The sequence below is a fragment of the Delphinapterus leucas genome, chromosome 7, assembly GCF_059928025.1.
Source record: "Delphinapterus leucas isolate spDelLeu-1000000601 "Yukka" chromosome 7, BTC_Dleu_Yukka2, whole genome shotgun sequence".
Classification (NCBI taxonomy): Eukaryota; Metazoa; Chordata; class Mammalia; order Artiodactyla; family Monodontidae; genus Delphinapterus; species Delphinapterus leucas.
The window spans coordinates 37,089,126-37,106,502 of record NC_143135.1 but is presented as its reverse complement, the minus strand read 5'-3'; the positions used below and the strand labels follow the sequence as shown (position 1 = coordinate 37,106,502).

Sequence of the window (17,377 nt, the reverse complement as noted above, 5' to 3'; positions counted from 1 at the left end):
TTAGTACACAGGCAGGATGAGCCAGCAAACTGGAAAAAATAAATCATGTCATTTCAGTGCATTGCCCATGGAGCCTCAATTAGAAAAAAAAATCCATTATGAGAAATGAAATTCTTAATAATGAAATCCTGTTCATGAATGGATGTGTGGGGGAGAGTTTATGAAATGTGAATTGGGAGAGGTTGAGCATGTTAATATCGGAGGATTCAAAAGATGGCTTCCATAGATAATCACAATGCAAATATTAAATTGTGAGTCACTGTGCCACTTTTTTTTTTTAATATACCACACATGCTACACTCAGGAGAAACACCTGCTATAAGAAGATGCAGAAGACATGGAGCCGTCAGAAAAATCACTGTCAAAAGAGCCTCAGTGAAGATTTTCTCCAGAGTGGACGTCCCTGATGGGTGGCTGGTAGTCCTGGGTGCTTTGCTCGGACTGAAGGTATTTAATGCAACCACCCCGCCCCCATTTCAGATGAGCCTGAGGCTTAGAGTTCAGTGGTCTACGGTGAGTTAATGTGCAGTAGAAACCTTACTCCTTGGCCTCAGCCCTTTCCTAGTGACCACACTGCTTCCCAGGGCACACACTGCTCGCCTTATTAAAGCCGGCATGGGCCTCATCTCCAGGCTCCCCTAGGCACGTGCTAAATCAAGTTAATCTATAACAGGTATTTATTGGGTGGGATTAGGAAACTGGCCACTTTACCCTTGGCTGGGTAAGGAAAAAGTTCCATTTAGAGTGTGTTAATCTGGTTTATTAGGCCCTACCCGAGTTACCCTAGGGAAACAAGTTTCAAGTTACCTTGGGACCAGAACAGCCGGGAATGAGCAGGATTTAGCAGCACTTCAGTTAAGCCAAATCTTCTCTGGCCTAGAATAACCTCAAATCACTGTTGTCTTTATGTACAGAAACCCTAAAGGAACCCCACGTGAGCTAATGCATCACATCACACACTTTCATTACCACCCAGCACCACCGAACTCCTCCATCCTAAGCAAGTGCAATATTTTATTCAGGAAGTGGGTGGGTATCCTGTTTTTGAGACTGGGTAATTTATTTTAGTAGTTGCAAAGTCCTGAAAAAAAAAAAGATTCCTTTCTCAGTATGGCTCCGACAAGCCCTGGGGAAGTATAGCTGGTGAAATCTGTGCCAGCCAGCACAGAGGAACTGCTTGGGAAGGTTGTCACGTAGTCAGATCAGTGGTTGAAGGGTATCTCAGCACGTGATCAGCATGCCGTGGTCCATTGTCCTGTTTGTGCTTTGAGCCTTGGTGGCAGCCCTGGTGATGATGGTTATTTACAGTGGACATGTACTGGGGAGTCTGCTGTGTATTTTAGAGAGGCTTGGACCCTGCAACCACATTCCCCAGACTCTCTTGCCAACAGGCTTTCAGATAGGCTCTGTCAATTAGGCACTGGTGGGAGATTGTCAATAAGACAGAAGCAGAGAGGAGGCTCTTCTCCTGCTTTGGACTTCCATTAGCATCCCTGCAGCAGGTGTAGAGAGCAACAGGTGCCTTTGGTATTTATAGCACTGGCAGGTGGGACATTTTCCTTAAAGCCTATATCTACAAAATGGTCCAGGTACCAGCATGCAGTGCCCCCACCATGATCTTAACACCGGTCACCTTTGGAAACCTCTATGGCTCAAAGCATCAGCCTAAGCTGTCTTTCTCCGAGGTCTGGACTCTTGGTAACACCACTTCTGTCCTGTTCTTCCAGTTTTAGGGATGGCAGCTTCTTCCAGCAGTTTCTATGCTCTAGATTAATTGATACACGTTTTTTTTTTTTTTGCTCTCAGCTATTCTAACACTGTATAGTCACTTCCCTATATTCAATTCTTTCTGTCTAAAATACCTAGAGAGGTATATGTTCTCATGATCGGACCCTTCCAACCCTGACTGATATTTAGGCCCTCAATAAATACTCGTTGAATGAATAAATTGTAATGCCACGCTAATATTCTTCGAGCTCATCATTCAAAAGAAAGAAACATGTCTTTTCCAGCATCCATAGATCAAGTTACATGGAAGGACTCTGAATGGCCTTGGTTGGGTCACATGCCATTCCCCCTCCCCGCCCCAACCTACACCTTGGACCAGTCCCTCTGGACAAAGAGCTGAAGCACATTGATTGGTCAAGCATGGCTCAGGGACTCAGCCCTATGGTTCACAGGATACTGAAATTGACAGTCCCACCTGCGCCACTTGGGATGAAGGAGAGGCACTTCCTCAATGGCAGGAGGAAGTTGGGCAGAAAAAGAATTCCCCACCACAATGAACTAAGAGTCTTCAGGGGGAAATAGACACGTTGACATTGTTATCATACATATGGTGAAGCACCAAGTGCTCTGGGGCACAGAGGAGCATTTATTCTACAAAGCACTTTGCATACACTATATCATTTGTTCCTCATTATCCAGCCACTATGAAGCAGGCATTTTCATTTTCATTTCACAGAATCTTCTTTGGCCTCCTGTGACTGGTCCCTTCTCCTCTTTTTGACTCAGAGCCCCTCTCTGCCCAGTTCCCTTGGCCAGGCCACACCCACCCAGGTTTTCTCTCCACTTCCACGTATCTCAACCCCATTCCTTTTCTTTTTTTTTTTTTTTGCGGTACGCGGGCCTCTCACTGCTGTGGCCTCTCCTGTCGCGGAGCACAGGTTCCGGACGCGCAGGCCCAGCGGCACGCGGGATCCTCCCGGACCGGGGCACGAACCCGCGTCCCCCGCATCAGCAGGCGGACCCTCAACCACTGCGCCACCAGGGAAGCCCCCCATTCCTTTTTTATGTAGAATTATCCTGAAGGAGGAGTGGTTGCAAGCAACTTTTCCCTGGTCCCATGTCAATACTGGCCCGACCATCATACAAAGCACCAACCGTGAGGCAGGCGCCGCACCAGTGTCTTACACACATTCTCTCTACAAGGCTTATTTACAACCTCACGAAATAGTAGTAGAGTCCCAGAAAAATTGTGTGACTTGGCCAAGGGTACACAGCTACTTGGCAAGAGTCAGGGTATAAAGCTACCTCAGTCTGGCTCCCAAAATAGCAGCATTTCCCCCACTTCGTCTTCATGAGAATGGAGGAATGGTTGAAAGAACTGGGGAGGTTTAACCAGGAGGACAACACACTTAGGGGTGTCATTATTCATTCAAATATCTAATGGGCTATGAGATAGAAGAGAGAATTCATTGGAATTTTTATGGCTCCGTGAGCCAGAAACAGGGCTAACTGTAAAAGTTATAACGAGGTAGAGTTCTGCTCGATATAATCAAAATGATAGAAAGAAGTGTGGGCATTTAAAGAGACAGTGCCAACAGCTTTTAAGGGAGTGGGGAGAGCGAGAGAATCCTGGCTGAGGGAGCAGATCGGTGGAAGGTTTTTGCAGATTCTATGATTATGAAATTACTCCTTGCTTTCTGCCCACCCCATTTCCTGAAGTTAGAATTCTCACAAGGCTGACCCAAGATTCCAGGTCAACTCCAGATGGTAAATTGATTTTTTTTACATGTCAAAATGACACATTGGTTATATATATATAAAAAAAAAAACCACAAAAGCATGTTTTGATAATCAGATACACCACAGGGATGTTTTGCAAACTTTTATGCATCTTTAAGCATTTAACTCTGCCTTCAACTTTTCCAGCGTTTTTAGTTTCATGTTTATCCTTTAAAAAGTACTCCATATTTATCCAATTAAGATGATTCTTGCTGGAAAATATTTTTGCTCATTTTAATATTCTGCCTCAGACTCTAAGTGAATTGCCTGAGGAAAAGGACCCAGATGGGGCATGAGCTGAGGGGCTAACAATACCGCAGAGCAGGAGGCGTCTCGGAGGCACCTTTTTGGCTCTTCTTTTTGTCTCCCTCTGCCTGCCTGTGGGTCCCTCACCCCAGGCTCTGAGCTAAGGTAATGATGTGGAACTGTTTCTTCTTCCTGAGGCAGGAACCCAGTTTGTCCTTCACCATGAGGAGAATCACCTGTAAGTGTTCATGTTTGGGGCTGAGACCAAACTAACTTGGCCTTGGAACTCAGGACTCCCTTCCTTCTTGTCTGTGGCATATGAGGAACTACATGGATGATATTTCCATGGCCCCGGCTCCTAAGTGCTACTCAGGTGTGCTCTGGCCAAAGTTCCGTTTGCAGGTGAGGAAACTAAGACCTACAGAGCTTTGATGTCTCACGAGAGGCCATTCAGCTAGTAACTGGCTGTGTAAAGACTTGAAAGCTGTCCCTTCTGACTCTTTGCCCATCTCCTTGCACTGTCCCACATGTCCCCTTCAGGCCACCCAGTGTCAACATTGACAGAGGAGGAAGCTGGGCCAAGGAGAGATGGGGCTTTTGCCTCAGGCCTTCCGTGGTGGGTCTGATCACAGCTGGAGGCCTGGTCTCTGGTGCCCTGGATTCAGGTCATAGGTCTTGATTCTCCTTTCTGATCCGCCCCACCCTGGGGTTATCCGGGCCCTGTGAGCTCTTCCTGGTTGGGTTGTGTGCAGCCTCCACGGCCTGAGACAGCTGTGTCAGAACGTGTGCCCTGGGCTTCACCACTGCTGCCCTTAGCCAAGGCGACCGTGGCTGCGCTGCTCCTGAACCGGTCCTGCAGAAGGCGGGGTGCATGTGGACCATGAACATGAGTCATGTAACTAACTGAAATTAGGAACCATTAGGCCCTGGGTCAACCTCCAATTTATAGCCTTTTCTCCTCTGCTCCCCCACAACCTTGTCAGCCCAGGACTTAGGTTGGGGCTCCTGACAATCTCTTTTTATTTGTTTGTTTTGTTTTTCTTAACATCTTTATTGGAGTATAATTGCTTTACAGTGGTGTGTTAGCTTCTGCTTTATAACAAAGTAAATCAGCTATACATATACACATATCCCCATATCTCCTCCCTCTTGCGTCTCCCTCCCACCCTCCCTATCCCACCCCTCTATGTGGTCACAAAGCACCGAGCTGATCTCCCTGTGCTATGCGGCTGCTTCCCACTAGCTAGCTATTTTACATTTGGTAGTGTATATATGTCCATACCACTCTCTCACTTCGTCCTGACAATCTTTACTCCCTCACCTGCGTATAACCATCGAGTGTAATTGTGAGCCCACGCATTGTGGGCTCTGTGCCAGCTTCAGGCATGCAGTGGTGAACAGAAAGGATACAGCCCCTTGACTCACAGAGTCACAGACGGGAGGCAGAGGTGGGCAAGTCAGCAGGCAGCTTCATACAGTAAGGGAAGCACCAAGCTGGAAAGCTGTGGCGTGTGGACAATGGCAGTCCCTCCAGCCCCGGGGGGTGGTGGGAGACTTTGCACAACACATCCAATCTTTCTCTTCTTTCCCCTTGCCCCCCCGAACGCAACCCACCGCCTTCTCTTTCCTCTCTTTCTTGCTCTCTCTCTAAAATGCCCTGAGTGCCTATTATTTAAGAGATACTCTCCTAGGTGTTATGTGGAGTTGGCTCCAGATTTCTGTGACCATTCTTAGTGGGTCCTGGACCACATTTTAAAATAAATAAAGTCTATCTTCTCCCATTTCCTGATACTTTTGTTTCCCAGCCACCCAGGAATCCAGTTCCCTTCACTATCTCCAGGTTGTCCAAAGTCCCTCATTATCCCACCTAACTGGCCTCTCCCTCCAGGAAGTGTGCCTGGTCTCAAAATTACCTCTAGCTCATGTCTGCTTACTCCCAAATCAAAACTGCTGTTTTCTCAGGACCTCTCAGACAGGTGCACTGAGATTAGACTAATTCTCTTTATTTTCCTTACTCTCTATTGTGGGTTGAATTGTGTCCCCCCAAAAGATATGTTGAAGTCCTAACTCCTGGCATCTGTGAACGTGACCTTATTTGGAAATGGGGTCTTTGCAGACACAATCAAGCTAAGATGAGCTCATACAGGATCAGGGTGGGCCCTAATCCAATGACTGTCTTTATAGGAAGAGGAACGTTTGGACACACAGAGAGAGACACAGGGAGAATGCCACAAAGGAGGCAGATACTGGAGTGATGTGCCCATAAACCAAGGAATGAGGATTGCCAGCAACCACTAGAAGCTAGGAGGACACAAGGAAGAATCCTCTCTTAGAGCTTTCAGAGACAGCATGGCCCTGCCTACCCCTTGATTTAGGACTTCCTAAAAGTCCTAAATTAGGACCAGTCCTGATTTAGGACTAGCCTCCAGAATTAAGCCACCCACTCTGGTGTTTTGTTATGGCAGCCCTAGGAAACTAATACATCCTACTGAATGTGTTTACTTGTAAGGACAAAGGAATCTCTAATTCGTGGAATTTCAGGTGGTGTATGTCCCCTTCTCCGTGAATTGTCCCCACTTGTAGTCCTTGCTAAAATCCCTTGGTGATCATGGTAAAAACAAGCTACTCCATCACAGCTGACTGGTCAGGGTAGATAAGCGACCGAAGGCCGTCTAAGCCATTGAATAATAACAACCAAATGGATTCCCTTTTTCAAAATTCTGAACGAAGAGGCACAGAGACAGTGACAAGCAGGTAGCTGGTGCTGGACCTGTAAAATCTTGTAGAGTCAGGGCTGGAGTCAATGTCATACACAAGCAGAAGTTGTGGGGAAGCAGGAACCATGAGAAAGCAGAAGGCCCCTTTCTACAGAGAGAACAGGACAGATGTCCAGAGGCACAGAGACAAGAGAGAGAAAATAGGGACCGTGGCTACCTTGGTTCTTGAGAGTAACTCAGTGTTTAACTCCAGTCCCACAAAAGACTTTGCAGCAGGCAAGGAGCCACAGAAGGTTCAAGGGAGTGGCAGGATTTCACTCTATCATTTTATTTGGCATTCTGTCCTCCTACCATCTCACCCACTACTGCCCTTGCCAACAATCCATATCTCTACTTGTCAGATTCATCAGAAACTCAGTGGCCTTGGAATGAACTCAGTGCCTTCTGCTTAGGAAATCCAGATTTTGTCTGGATTCACCAACTATCCAAAGCACAGTGTGGAATTCTTTCATTTAGAAACTGAGATGACAGCCAGTTCAGCCTCCGATGGTCCCTTCTTCTATATTCTCCAACAACTTGCACCACAGCAAGCCGGCTTGGCTGGTTACCATGGACACCACTCTGTCGCTATAATCGGAGCCAACAGGCAGCAGCTAACAGCAGATTTAACCAGTGTGTTGTCTTCTAGTGAAGGCAGAGCTGAGGGAGATGTAACTTTTCTCACTCATGTAAATAGTTTAGTGTGTGGGACAGGGCGGTGGAGGAAAGAGAAGTACAATTCTATCAGATGTCACAACCCAGTGTCCTTGTTTAAACAAGGGGTGAATACTGGCCAGTGGAACCTTGATCATATTTTCTATAAAGTCAGGAATATTCCAGAGTTGGGTCATGATCATTGTTGGCTGAGTTTTCCCTAAGATCTCAGGTTTTCTCAGTTGCCTTTGTACCTAGTAACATCCAACATGTATACAGCACTTACTGTATGCACATTACATACATTTGTTCATTTAATCCCTACAACTACTCTATGGAGTAGGTTTTATTACTAGTCCCATTTTGCAGATGAGAGCATGGAGGCTCAAAATGGTAAGGTCTCTTCCACAGGCTCTAGCCTGATGCCCGGGGGCAATCGCTAAAGCTTCCAGAGCCATAGTCTATAAAGTAGGATGTTAATCGCTGCTCTGCTTACTCCACAGGGATGTCATGAGTCTCAATCTAAAAGAAGAAAGTGTGTTTTGCAAACTGTGTAGAGCCATAGATGGGAGTCTTTAACTCAAGTCAACATTTTTTGAGCACTTAGCCTGGGATGGGAAATATGCTAGGTGCCAGGGATATAAATAAAAATGGATAATATAGGGTTGTTTGTTCATTTCAACAACTGAATAGTGAGTGGCTCCCAGGGACCAGGGACTGTGCTATGCACTGGGAATGCATCTATGGCTGAGACAGGGCCAAGTTCTATACTCACAGAGCTGTTTATGGTACACAGAGAAGATAGACGTTCACAGCGTGAATTCAATAATGTTCCATGAATGCCGTTAGAAGAATCACAGGTGATGTGGGGGCACTTACCAGGGATCCTAACCTGGTCTAGGAGTTCAGGAGGGTCTTCCCCAGGAAGTGATATTTAAATGTCTTCTAGGAGCACAGAGAGTAGGGGAGATGGGTATGTAAACCAATAGAGCTATGATAGATGGATATAGAAGGTAGAGAGGGGGGTTCTTGCCACAAGAGAGTCAAGGTAGATGTATTCCCCAGTTCTGAGTGTTGCTGTCACAATTTGGACACAACCAGAAAATTCTCCATAGGAGTAGCTATTTAAACATGTGACTGCGATCAGGTGACTAAGACTCAAAGTAGCAAACAGCAAAAAATACTTCCTGCTTCACCTTCTTTCTCTTCCTCTCTCTCTCTCACACACACAGACATACACACACCCCCATGTGAATCCAGTTAATTTGGCAAGTAAAATATAAGATGTGCACCATATCCTCCTAACCCAGACCATATTAACTGAGGTTCTCAGAGTATCTCATCACCAGATCTTGATGACGGGTATATAAAATGAAGCGAGAGTCACTTTCACTTTTTAACTGTGAAGCATTTTCATAGATAGAAGACAAGAGACTGAGCAAGACTTCTAAGCAATCCCTGCCCTGTCCCTAAACCCACAGCCCTGAAAATCTGTGAGATTGGTTGTATTTAGAAAGCTGAGGCTGCTTGAGGGCTGGTGAGATAGCCATGAGTGGGTCAGGAGAGTTGCCCTAATCCTACTTTCATCGCAGAGTGATCTTGGACAAGTCACTTCCCTCCCTGAGCCTCATTTTCCCCATTTATAAATAGAGGAAGTTGGAAAAGTCCTTTTGAGCTAGTTTTATGAATTATGAAAAGGAACCTCTACTCTACCCTATCCTCCCAGGCTAAAGCGGGTCCCTGGGTTATACCCTTGGCAGTTTTCCTTGTTAGAACTTATCATTGTTACTTCTTCTTTTCAAAAAATCTATTTATTGGGGCTTCCCTGGTGGTCCAGTGGTTGAGAGTCTGCCTGCCGATGCAGGGAACACGGGTTCGTGCCCTGGTCCAGGAGGATCCCACATGCCACGGAGCGGCTAGGCCCGTGAGCCATGGCCGCTGAGCCTGCGCTTCCGGAGACGGTGCTCTGCAACGGGAGAGGCCACAACAGTGAGAGGCCCGCGTACCACAAAAAAAAAAAAAAATCTATTTCTTTATCTCTATCAGTATTTGCCCTCTCCAAAAAACTTGAACTCCAGAAGAGCCGAGATTGTACTGTTCACCAGTGTACTCGTATGTTTTAGCCTGTGTCTGGCACACATTAGGAGCTCAATAAACATTTGTTGCCTGAAATGTTCCTAGCAAGCACTCATCCCCACCCCAGCCCTGCTGGTTTGGTACCAGAGAGCATTGGGGTTTCCTAAATGGCATCTGTGGGAATCTCTATGCTCACAAATGTGTGGGCTTTTCTGGTTGTTTTGTTGTTGTTGTCGACATTCCAAAGGGTCACTTTAGCGCCAACATTGAAGTGATTACAATGAGCCCCTGCTTCAAAAAAATTACCCCTGTCCTTTCCAGGGCCGTGGAAGAAATGAGGCCAGAATCAAAAGTTGAGTCAGAATGAAGTCACTTGCTGCCCATAGTGCGACAGTGAGGATTAGCAAACCTTAATGTGGAAATTTTTTTCAAAGCTAAGAATTGTTAAGCATTGTGCAGTCAGCACTTCTTAGAGTGATTTATGGAGTTGAACCGCCTTTGATTTCCTTTTGCAAACCATCACTTGAGCTGTATTCATTCACTGGTTCGTTTGTTTGGACAGCATTTCTTTTTTAGGCTTTACCACGTGCCAGACCTTGTGCAAAGCAAGGTGAGGAACGTAAAGATGGATGTGCACCAGAAGTCCGTGGCCAAGTAGAGGAAAGAGGATCTACCAAGAACTGCAAGGCTGACTCTAAGAGGTCAGTGTTTGTGAGCCTGTTTTTTTTTTTTTTTTTGCGGTACGTGAGCCACTCACTGTTGTGGCCTCTCCCGTCGCGGAGTACAGGCTCCGGATGTGCAGTCTCAGCGGCCATGGCTCACGGGCCCAGCCGCTCCGCAGCATGTGGGATCTTCGCGGACCGGGGCACGAACCCACACCCCCTGCATCGGCAGGCGGACTCTCAACCACTGCGCCACCAGGGAAGCCCTTGTGAGCCTGTTTGATTAAAGTCTGTCTCTTGCTGCTAGACAGGAAGCCGCAGGAAGCCAGGGGATAGGGTTTTTGTCTTGTTCCATATTGAATCCCCAGTGCTGAATGGTGCTTGGTCTGTGGTAGGAACTCAATATATACTTGCAGAATGAGGGAAATAGTGTCATCTAAAAGAGATTAAGAAAATGTGCTGTGGGGATTGGAGAGGTGGAGATTAGTCTCAGCTGGGGACATCACATGATCAAAACTGAGAGGGACCATCAAGGTTAGGGTTAGTGTTCCCGCTGCTGCTCTCAGGCCCATTTTACAAATGAGGAAACTGTCACAGAGGGGGAAAGGGATTTGCCCAGGGTCACACAGTGTTAAGGGCCGAATTTTGCCCCTTCACCCCCAATTCATATATTGAAGTCTTAACACCTAATACCTCAGAACATGACTGAATTTGGAAGTAGGGTCTTTAAAGAAGAAAGTTAAAATGAGGTGATTTTGGGGCCCTAATCCATATGACTAGTGTCGTTATAAGAAGAGGAGATTAGGTCACAGATAACATGCACAGAGGGAAGATGATGTGAAGACACAGGGAGAAGACGGCAAGCCAAGGAGAGAGGCATCAGAAGAAACAACCCTGCTGACACCTTGATCTTGGACGCTGGCCTTTAGAATTGTGAGAAAATAAATTTCTGTTGTTTAAGCCAGCCAGCCTGTGGTACTTTGTTATGGCAGCCCTAAGCCAACTAATACACACAGTAAAGTTTGGACTGGAAGCCAGGTCTGCTGAATCTCTCTCCTAAGCCCTTTACGTGACACCATCCAGATGGTCCATTTGGTGCTCTCTCCAGCACCCACTACTGATGGGGATGGTGACGATGATGATAACAGCTAACCCACGGATACTGCCTGTCAGGTACCACACACGCTTCTCAGTACTTTACACACAACAGCTCACTTAGTTCTCCCAACAGCCCTGTGAAGTAAGCATTATTTATTGTCCCATTTTTTAAAAAAAATTTCTTATTTAATTTATTTTTGGCTGCGTTGGGTCTTCGTTGCTGCGTGCAGGCTTTCTCTAGTTGCGGCGAGCAGGGGCTACTCTTCGTTTCGGTGCATGGGCTTCTCACTGCGGTGGTTTCTCTTGCTGTGGAGCACAGGCTCTAGGAGCACGCGCTTCAGTAGTTGTGGCACGTGAGCTCAGTAGTGGTGGCTCGCGGACCCTAGAGCGCAGGCTCAGTAGTTGCGGCGCATGGCCTTAGTTGCTCCACGGCATGTGGGATCTGCCCAGAGCAGGGATCGAACCCCTGTCCGCTGCATTGGCAGGAGGGTTCTTTAACCACTGTGCTACCACGGAGGTCCCTATTTTCCCACACAAAGAGATTGAGCAACTTGCCCAAGAGCATATGACAACTCAGTGCTTGTACTGGGATTCAGGCCCAGGCAGTCTGCTCCAGGAACGTGCCCTCACCCATCTGGCTGTTCTCCAGTGTTATGTCTACATGCCAAGCCAGAGGCATTTTCAAAGATGAGAGGTAATGATGGCACTTTGAGGCCTCACTGGGTTTGCTTTCCTATAGCCATAAATTATGGATATACTCATCCCGATCTGAAGTGGCTCACTGGAAGCATAAAACAAACAAGCAGAGGGAAGCAGGAGCCTTGCTAAAGAGTAGAGCATTAGGATTTATTTGTTCCAGAATCTTCTTATATGTTAGGACATCAGTGAGGAAACATTGAAATAGCAGATTTCAAGCCTCCCTCAAGCAAAAACATCTTCTTTTTTTTTTTTTTTTTTCAGTACGCGGGCCTCTCACTGTTGTGGCCTCTCCCGTTGCGGAGCACAGGCTCCGGACGCGCGGGCTCGGTGGCCATGGCTCACGGGCCCAGCCGCTCCGTGGCATGTGGGATCCTCCCGGACCAGGGCACGAACCCACGTCCCCTGCATCGGCAGGCGGACTCTCAACCACTGCACCACCAGGGACGCCCCAGCAAAAACATCTTCTAATTCAGTCCTTAAAAGTGAAACAACCAAACCACTTCAGCCAAAGCACTTTGCAGTAAGAGGCCTGGGTTTGAATCCTTTCTCAACCACTTACCAGCTGAGTGACTTGGGGTTTATGAAATCCATCTGAACCACAGTTTTTCCTTCTGGGAGATGGGGAAAATGACACCCATCTCACGGATTAGACATAATATATTCAAAAACATTGTCACAGGTGCCTATACATAGTAAGTGATCAATAAACAGAGCTCTTGTTAGCTAAGCAAAATGACCATACCTAAAGGCTCTCCTCTGTGAAGCCTTGCCCAATGTCTCATCCTGTCTGTCCAAGTTCATTGCTTGCTCTACTGGCTCTTGAGGGAAGTTGCTTGCACTTCTATTTGTCACTCAGTTTGTCCTTCCTTCCATCATAGAAGTTGATGACACACCTATCCATCTGTGCATCCACTCAGTAAAACTGTAGCATTTTTTTTATGTCCCAGTGCTGTGCCAGGCACTGGAAGTTCACAGGTGGATACAATAAGGTCCCACCCTTCAAGGCGTAGGGCTTTTGGGGCAACTCAGGGCTGGGTGTGCCCAATAGGCAGGGGTACTATAATAATAACAATAAAAATTTACAATTATATTGTACTGAAGTATTTGTCATAGGAAAAACCAGCACTTTGTTCAATTTCTAGACATTTATTTTATGATTTAGAACTATTTTAATAGAATAAGGGAGTCATAATGTTTTCGATTCTTTTCCAATTTAACTTCCAAAGGTTTGCTTTGGCAACAGATACATTAAGGAATAATTGCAAAGACTGTATTAAATGGTGGGCTAGAAAAAGCTCCAGTATTTTCTGGGGGCTGAGGTGGGAGAGCCCCATTGGCCCACTGGACTCCCCAAGGGCAGGAACCAAGCTTTCTGCTAGCTTCATAGCTGTCCTTCAAGCTGAACAGAGCTTAGATGCCACCTTTTTCAGGGCAGCCCAAAAAACGGCATGGAGAGTGCAGATGGGGGGCTCTTGCCCAATCCTCCTCTAGTCTGAGCGGTGGAACTCATATATTTTCTGGTTTGTGTGAGGAAACAGAACCCCAGATGGTGAAAGGGACTTGCCCAAGATCACAGGAACAGACAGTGGCAAATGTTTTAATAGTTAACATTTATTGATTCCTTCTTACGTCAAACATTGGCTAAGGGGCTTTACATGCTTTTTCTCATTTAATCCTTCTGACAATTCTGTGAAGTAGGTACCCTTATTTTCTCCATTTCACAGATGAGGAAAATGGAGGTAAAGTAAGAGACTTTCACAAGGTCATCTAGCTATTACGCAGCCAAGTCCGGATTTGCACTCGGTAGATGGTGGTTGATGTTGGAATAACAGCCCGATCCTGGACCTGTACGAGGGGCAGGATGAAGCATGCGGACCGGTGGACACCTACCTGGGCGAGCAGTGCACAGTCTCGGCCAGCGACTGTTATCGCCCGGCGTGGGTGGCTCGGGGACTGAACCTCCAACTGACTACTCCCAGCTAGCTTCCCTGGGGGCGCGAAAGTCCCGCCCCCAGCCGAGGAGAAGGTAGGGATTGGCTCTCTCGATGCCGATTGACGGCTCAGGGCTCGAGCGGCAGCCGCGGTGGAGGCGGGGCCACGAGCAGGAAGTGAGAGTGGAGGCGGCTTCAGACAGGCTGGCCAGCGGGCAGCTGCCGCCACTTTGCCGAGTCGCCGCCGCCACTGCGGAGATGGAGGGGCCGGGACTGGGCTCGCAGGTGAGTGCGGTTGGGCGCAGGCTGTCCCGGGGGCTCGGAGGGCGGCCGCGGCTGTGGAGAGAGGGAGGGCATGGGTGTTAGGTAGCTCGCAGAGGGGCCTCCGGGGGCAGAGGGGCCGGGGCCGGGGAGGAAGAAGCCTGGAAACACCGAGAATGATGCAGGGAATTCTCTCCGAGGCGACCGGGAAGAAAAGGCAAGGACAGGGATGAGTGCCATACCGGCCCTCCATCCACCTGCGGTCCGGGGCGCCCCGTGCCCGGCAGGGACCCATGCGGGCCCTGGGAGGGGAGGGTGGCGTTCCTGGGAGAGGTGTCAGGTGACACACCTGAGTTGGACCAGCCCGTTTTGACATTGGCCTGGAGTCTATGAGGTTCTAATCATTTCTTTTTCGGCCGGGGCGTCTGGGAACCCGCCTTCGCTCCACCCAGCCCTGTTTTAGCTCTCGTTCCCACATCCTTGCTTACTCTTTGAAAGATTTGAGGCTGTTTGTTTAGGCTGGAGAAAGGCGGGGGGGTGGTAGGTGGCAGGAAAGGGAGGTACGTTATAGCTATCTGCAAAATCCCAAAGGACTCTGTTCTGTGGAGGAGGTCGTACTAGAAGCCAGATGTAGTTTCAGAAAACAGAAGGGGCCAGTGGGGAAAGTTACAGGAGATATATGTTAGCTCCAAGAAAACTAGATTTCTGTCCTTTTTGCTTATGGTCCCGACTGGCATATTATAGCTGTTTACTTAATTTTTGTTGAATACATGAAAAATATTCAGATTCAGCCAATGTTTAGTGAGTTCTTAGCATATGCCAAGTGCTTTTATATGCATTATTTAATTCCAGAATTGAAGCATCCTTAAGAAGGTGATATCATCCCCATTTACAGATGAGAAAACCGAAGCTCTCTCCAGCAGCTGGAGTGAATTAGGTAGTAGATTTTCTGTCCCTAGTGGGATTCAAGCAGTTTGAGATGATTGGGTTAGTTGGCCTCTAAAAAAAAGTCTTTTGCCTATTGAGTGTTCCCTCACAGTCCCCCTTTCCCTTCCTGCTTTCAGCAATCTGATGTAGGTTTAAGTGAGGAACAAGACAGGTGGGGAAGCTGTCGGGTGTTCTTCCATTTTGATAGAATAAAAAAGGTTTGCAAGCAGACCATATATTACAAAAGGGTGTAGAATCTTCACATGGAAACTATGTCTCATTTGTTGTTTGTTTTTTTCCCCTCAGAGTTTCAGGGAAACGTTGGTAGCAGTAATGATCATACCTTAATTACTGCCACTCATTTACAAAAGCCTTCAAGTGCTTGAAGTTCGTTACCTTGTTCTGCAGGGAAGATTGCCCTGCCCGAATTCCCTGCCAGATGGAGGGAGAGAATGATTCAGGGGTTGAAATTAAATGGGCCAAGGTAGAGAGATCATTGTTGTTGTTAATAATTATTGGTATTAACTTTTTCAATAATAGCAAAAGATTTTACCTATATAAGATGCTCTACAGTTTGCAAAATACTTCCCTATTGTTATTCCTCACTGTGACCCTGTGAGGTGGGGAGGGGTTATTATTCCAGTTTTAGAGATAAGAATTGAGGTTCAAAAAACTGGAGTCATGGAGATCCCTGGTGGTCCAGTGGTTAGGACTCAGTGCTTTCACTGCTGTGGCCCGGGTTCAATCCCTGGTCGGGGAACTAAGATCCTGCAAGTTGTGTGATGTGGCCATAAAAAAAAAAAAAATTGGAGTCAGTTGATAAAAGTCAAATAGCTGCTGAGAGAGCCAAGACTTCATTCGTTCTACCAGGCGTTAAGCACTGTTATAGGTGCTGGAGATAAATCAGTGAACAAAACAGATAAAAACATTCCTGCTCTGGTTGAATTTGGTTCCCCTGATTCCAGCTGATAGATTTTTGCCAGAACTGTCTGGCCCCCAGTTTCCTCTCTGACCTCATTTTTTACTACTTTCTTGCTTGCTCAATCAACCACAGCTATGCTGGCCCCAAGGCCTTTGCACTTAGTATTCGCTCTATCTGGAGAACTCTTTCTTCATATAACCACATGGCTTACCCCCCCCCCACCTTTGTAAGGTCTTGACACAATCGTCACCTCAATGTGGTAGGCCTTCCCCATCACTGCCACTACCAGCAACATTCCTTAACCTCCTTCCTTCCTTTATATTTCTTCTCGGCATTTAATACCATTAACATACTCTGTAAATAATTGTCCAGTGAATGAGCTTGGATACTTAGCTCTGTTAATACAGAATGCTTCTGTTAATGCCATGAGAAATTTTCATGGCTATCTGTCAGATCTCTGTTTCTCTCTTTGTTTTATTTGATAATCTGTCAGGATTTTGACCCTCATCAGTGTTTAAATATGGTTTTCTAGATCTTGGTTTTCTCTTAAATTAATTAACTTTAACAGTACTTATTTACTATTTAGAAAATATAATTGGATTTAAGATATCTCCACGTGAGAAATATCTCTTATATCTTAAGTATGTTCCAGTCATCTATTGCTGTGTAACAAACCATCCCAAATCATAGTGGTGTAAACCAGCCATTGTCATGCACATGGACTGTGCGTCGGGACTTTGGCCAGGGCAAAACAGGGATGGTTTGTTTCTGCTCCACCATGTCCGGAGCCTCTGCTGGAAAGACTTGTCACCTGGGATGACTTGCTAGCTGGGGCTGGTAACATCTGATGGTTCCCTCACTCACATGTCTGGTGGTTGATGCTGACTTTGAGCAGAGGCACCTACATGTGGCCTGGGCCTCTGGACAGCATGGTAGCTGGGTTCCAAGAGTGAGCATTTCAAGAGACAGAAAGAGGAAGCTGCCAGTTTCTGAGGCCTGAACCTGCAAACTGGCAGAGCATCACTTCTGTGGTATTTTATTAGTGAAGCAATCACTAATAAAACTCTTATGAGTTTGCTGGTGTCTTAAGAATTTGCTTGGTCTATTCTGTTACCTTAACGTTGTAGGCAGCTATACATCAGTTACGCTTCCACTGCCACAAAGGGTGTTTGTTTATGCGGTGATGCCTTTACCAGTACACATGTCAATAATGACTACTGTAACAGCTCCTCTTAGAACCATACAACATGGATTTGGAAAGAACTGTATAGCTATATTCACCTGCTCCTTTCATTTTACAAATGTAGCAACTGAAGCCAAAAATCGGATAGATGATTAGCCACCATCATACAGCCGCCTGAAATCTGAGACTTGGGCCTTGTTCTCAAGGAGTTTACCTTTCACCATGGTAAAATGAAACAACTAGAGAGTACTTAGAAAAACATTTTCTTGATAACCAGAGAGTAATTTCTAAGAAGGATATAGTATCATGACAAACTTTGCTTTAATCTTTGTGATGGGAATGTATGGTTGTTTTCCTTAAACATTTTTATGCGACTCTCTGAAGGTAACCTCCCCCAAAGCAGGTCATCTCCTTTCTCACCTGTAGCTCTTATGGCAGAATCCTGGGAGGGAGTG

At 46.6% G+C, this 17,377-nt stretch overlaps 1 protein-coding gene across 5 annotated transcripts in view; it reads left to right on the top strand.

The window, feature by feature from the left end:
• Nucleotides 1-13,784: 13,784 nt before the first annotated feature.
• The window catches only part of ZDHHC13 (zDHHC palmitoyltransferase 13), a 48,509-nt gene continuing 44,916 nt past the window's right edge, over nt 13,785-17,377 (top strand). Inside the window, exons 1-2 of one of the 5 annotated variants that reach the window (XM_089915054.1) lie at nt 13,824-13,914; nt 15,124-15,301. In XM_089915054.1, coding sequence (XP_089771180.1) covers nt 15,257-15,301 — 45 coding nt within the window. In that variant the 5' untranslated portion in view covers nt 13,824-13,914; nt 15,124-15,256. Of the gene's footprint in view, nt 13,915-14,004; nt 15,302-17,377 lie in introns of those variants that run through there. The other 4 variants (XM_089915055.1, XM_089915052.1, XM_089915056.1 and 1 more) reach the window with 4 other exon arrangements.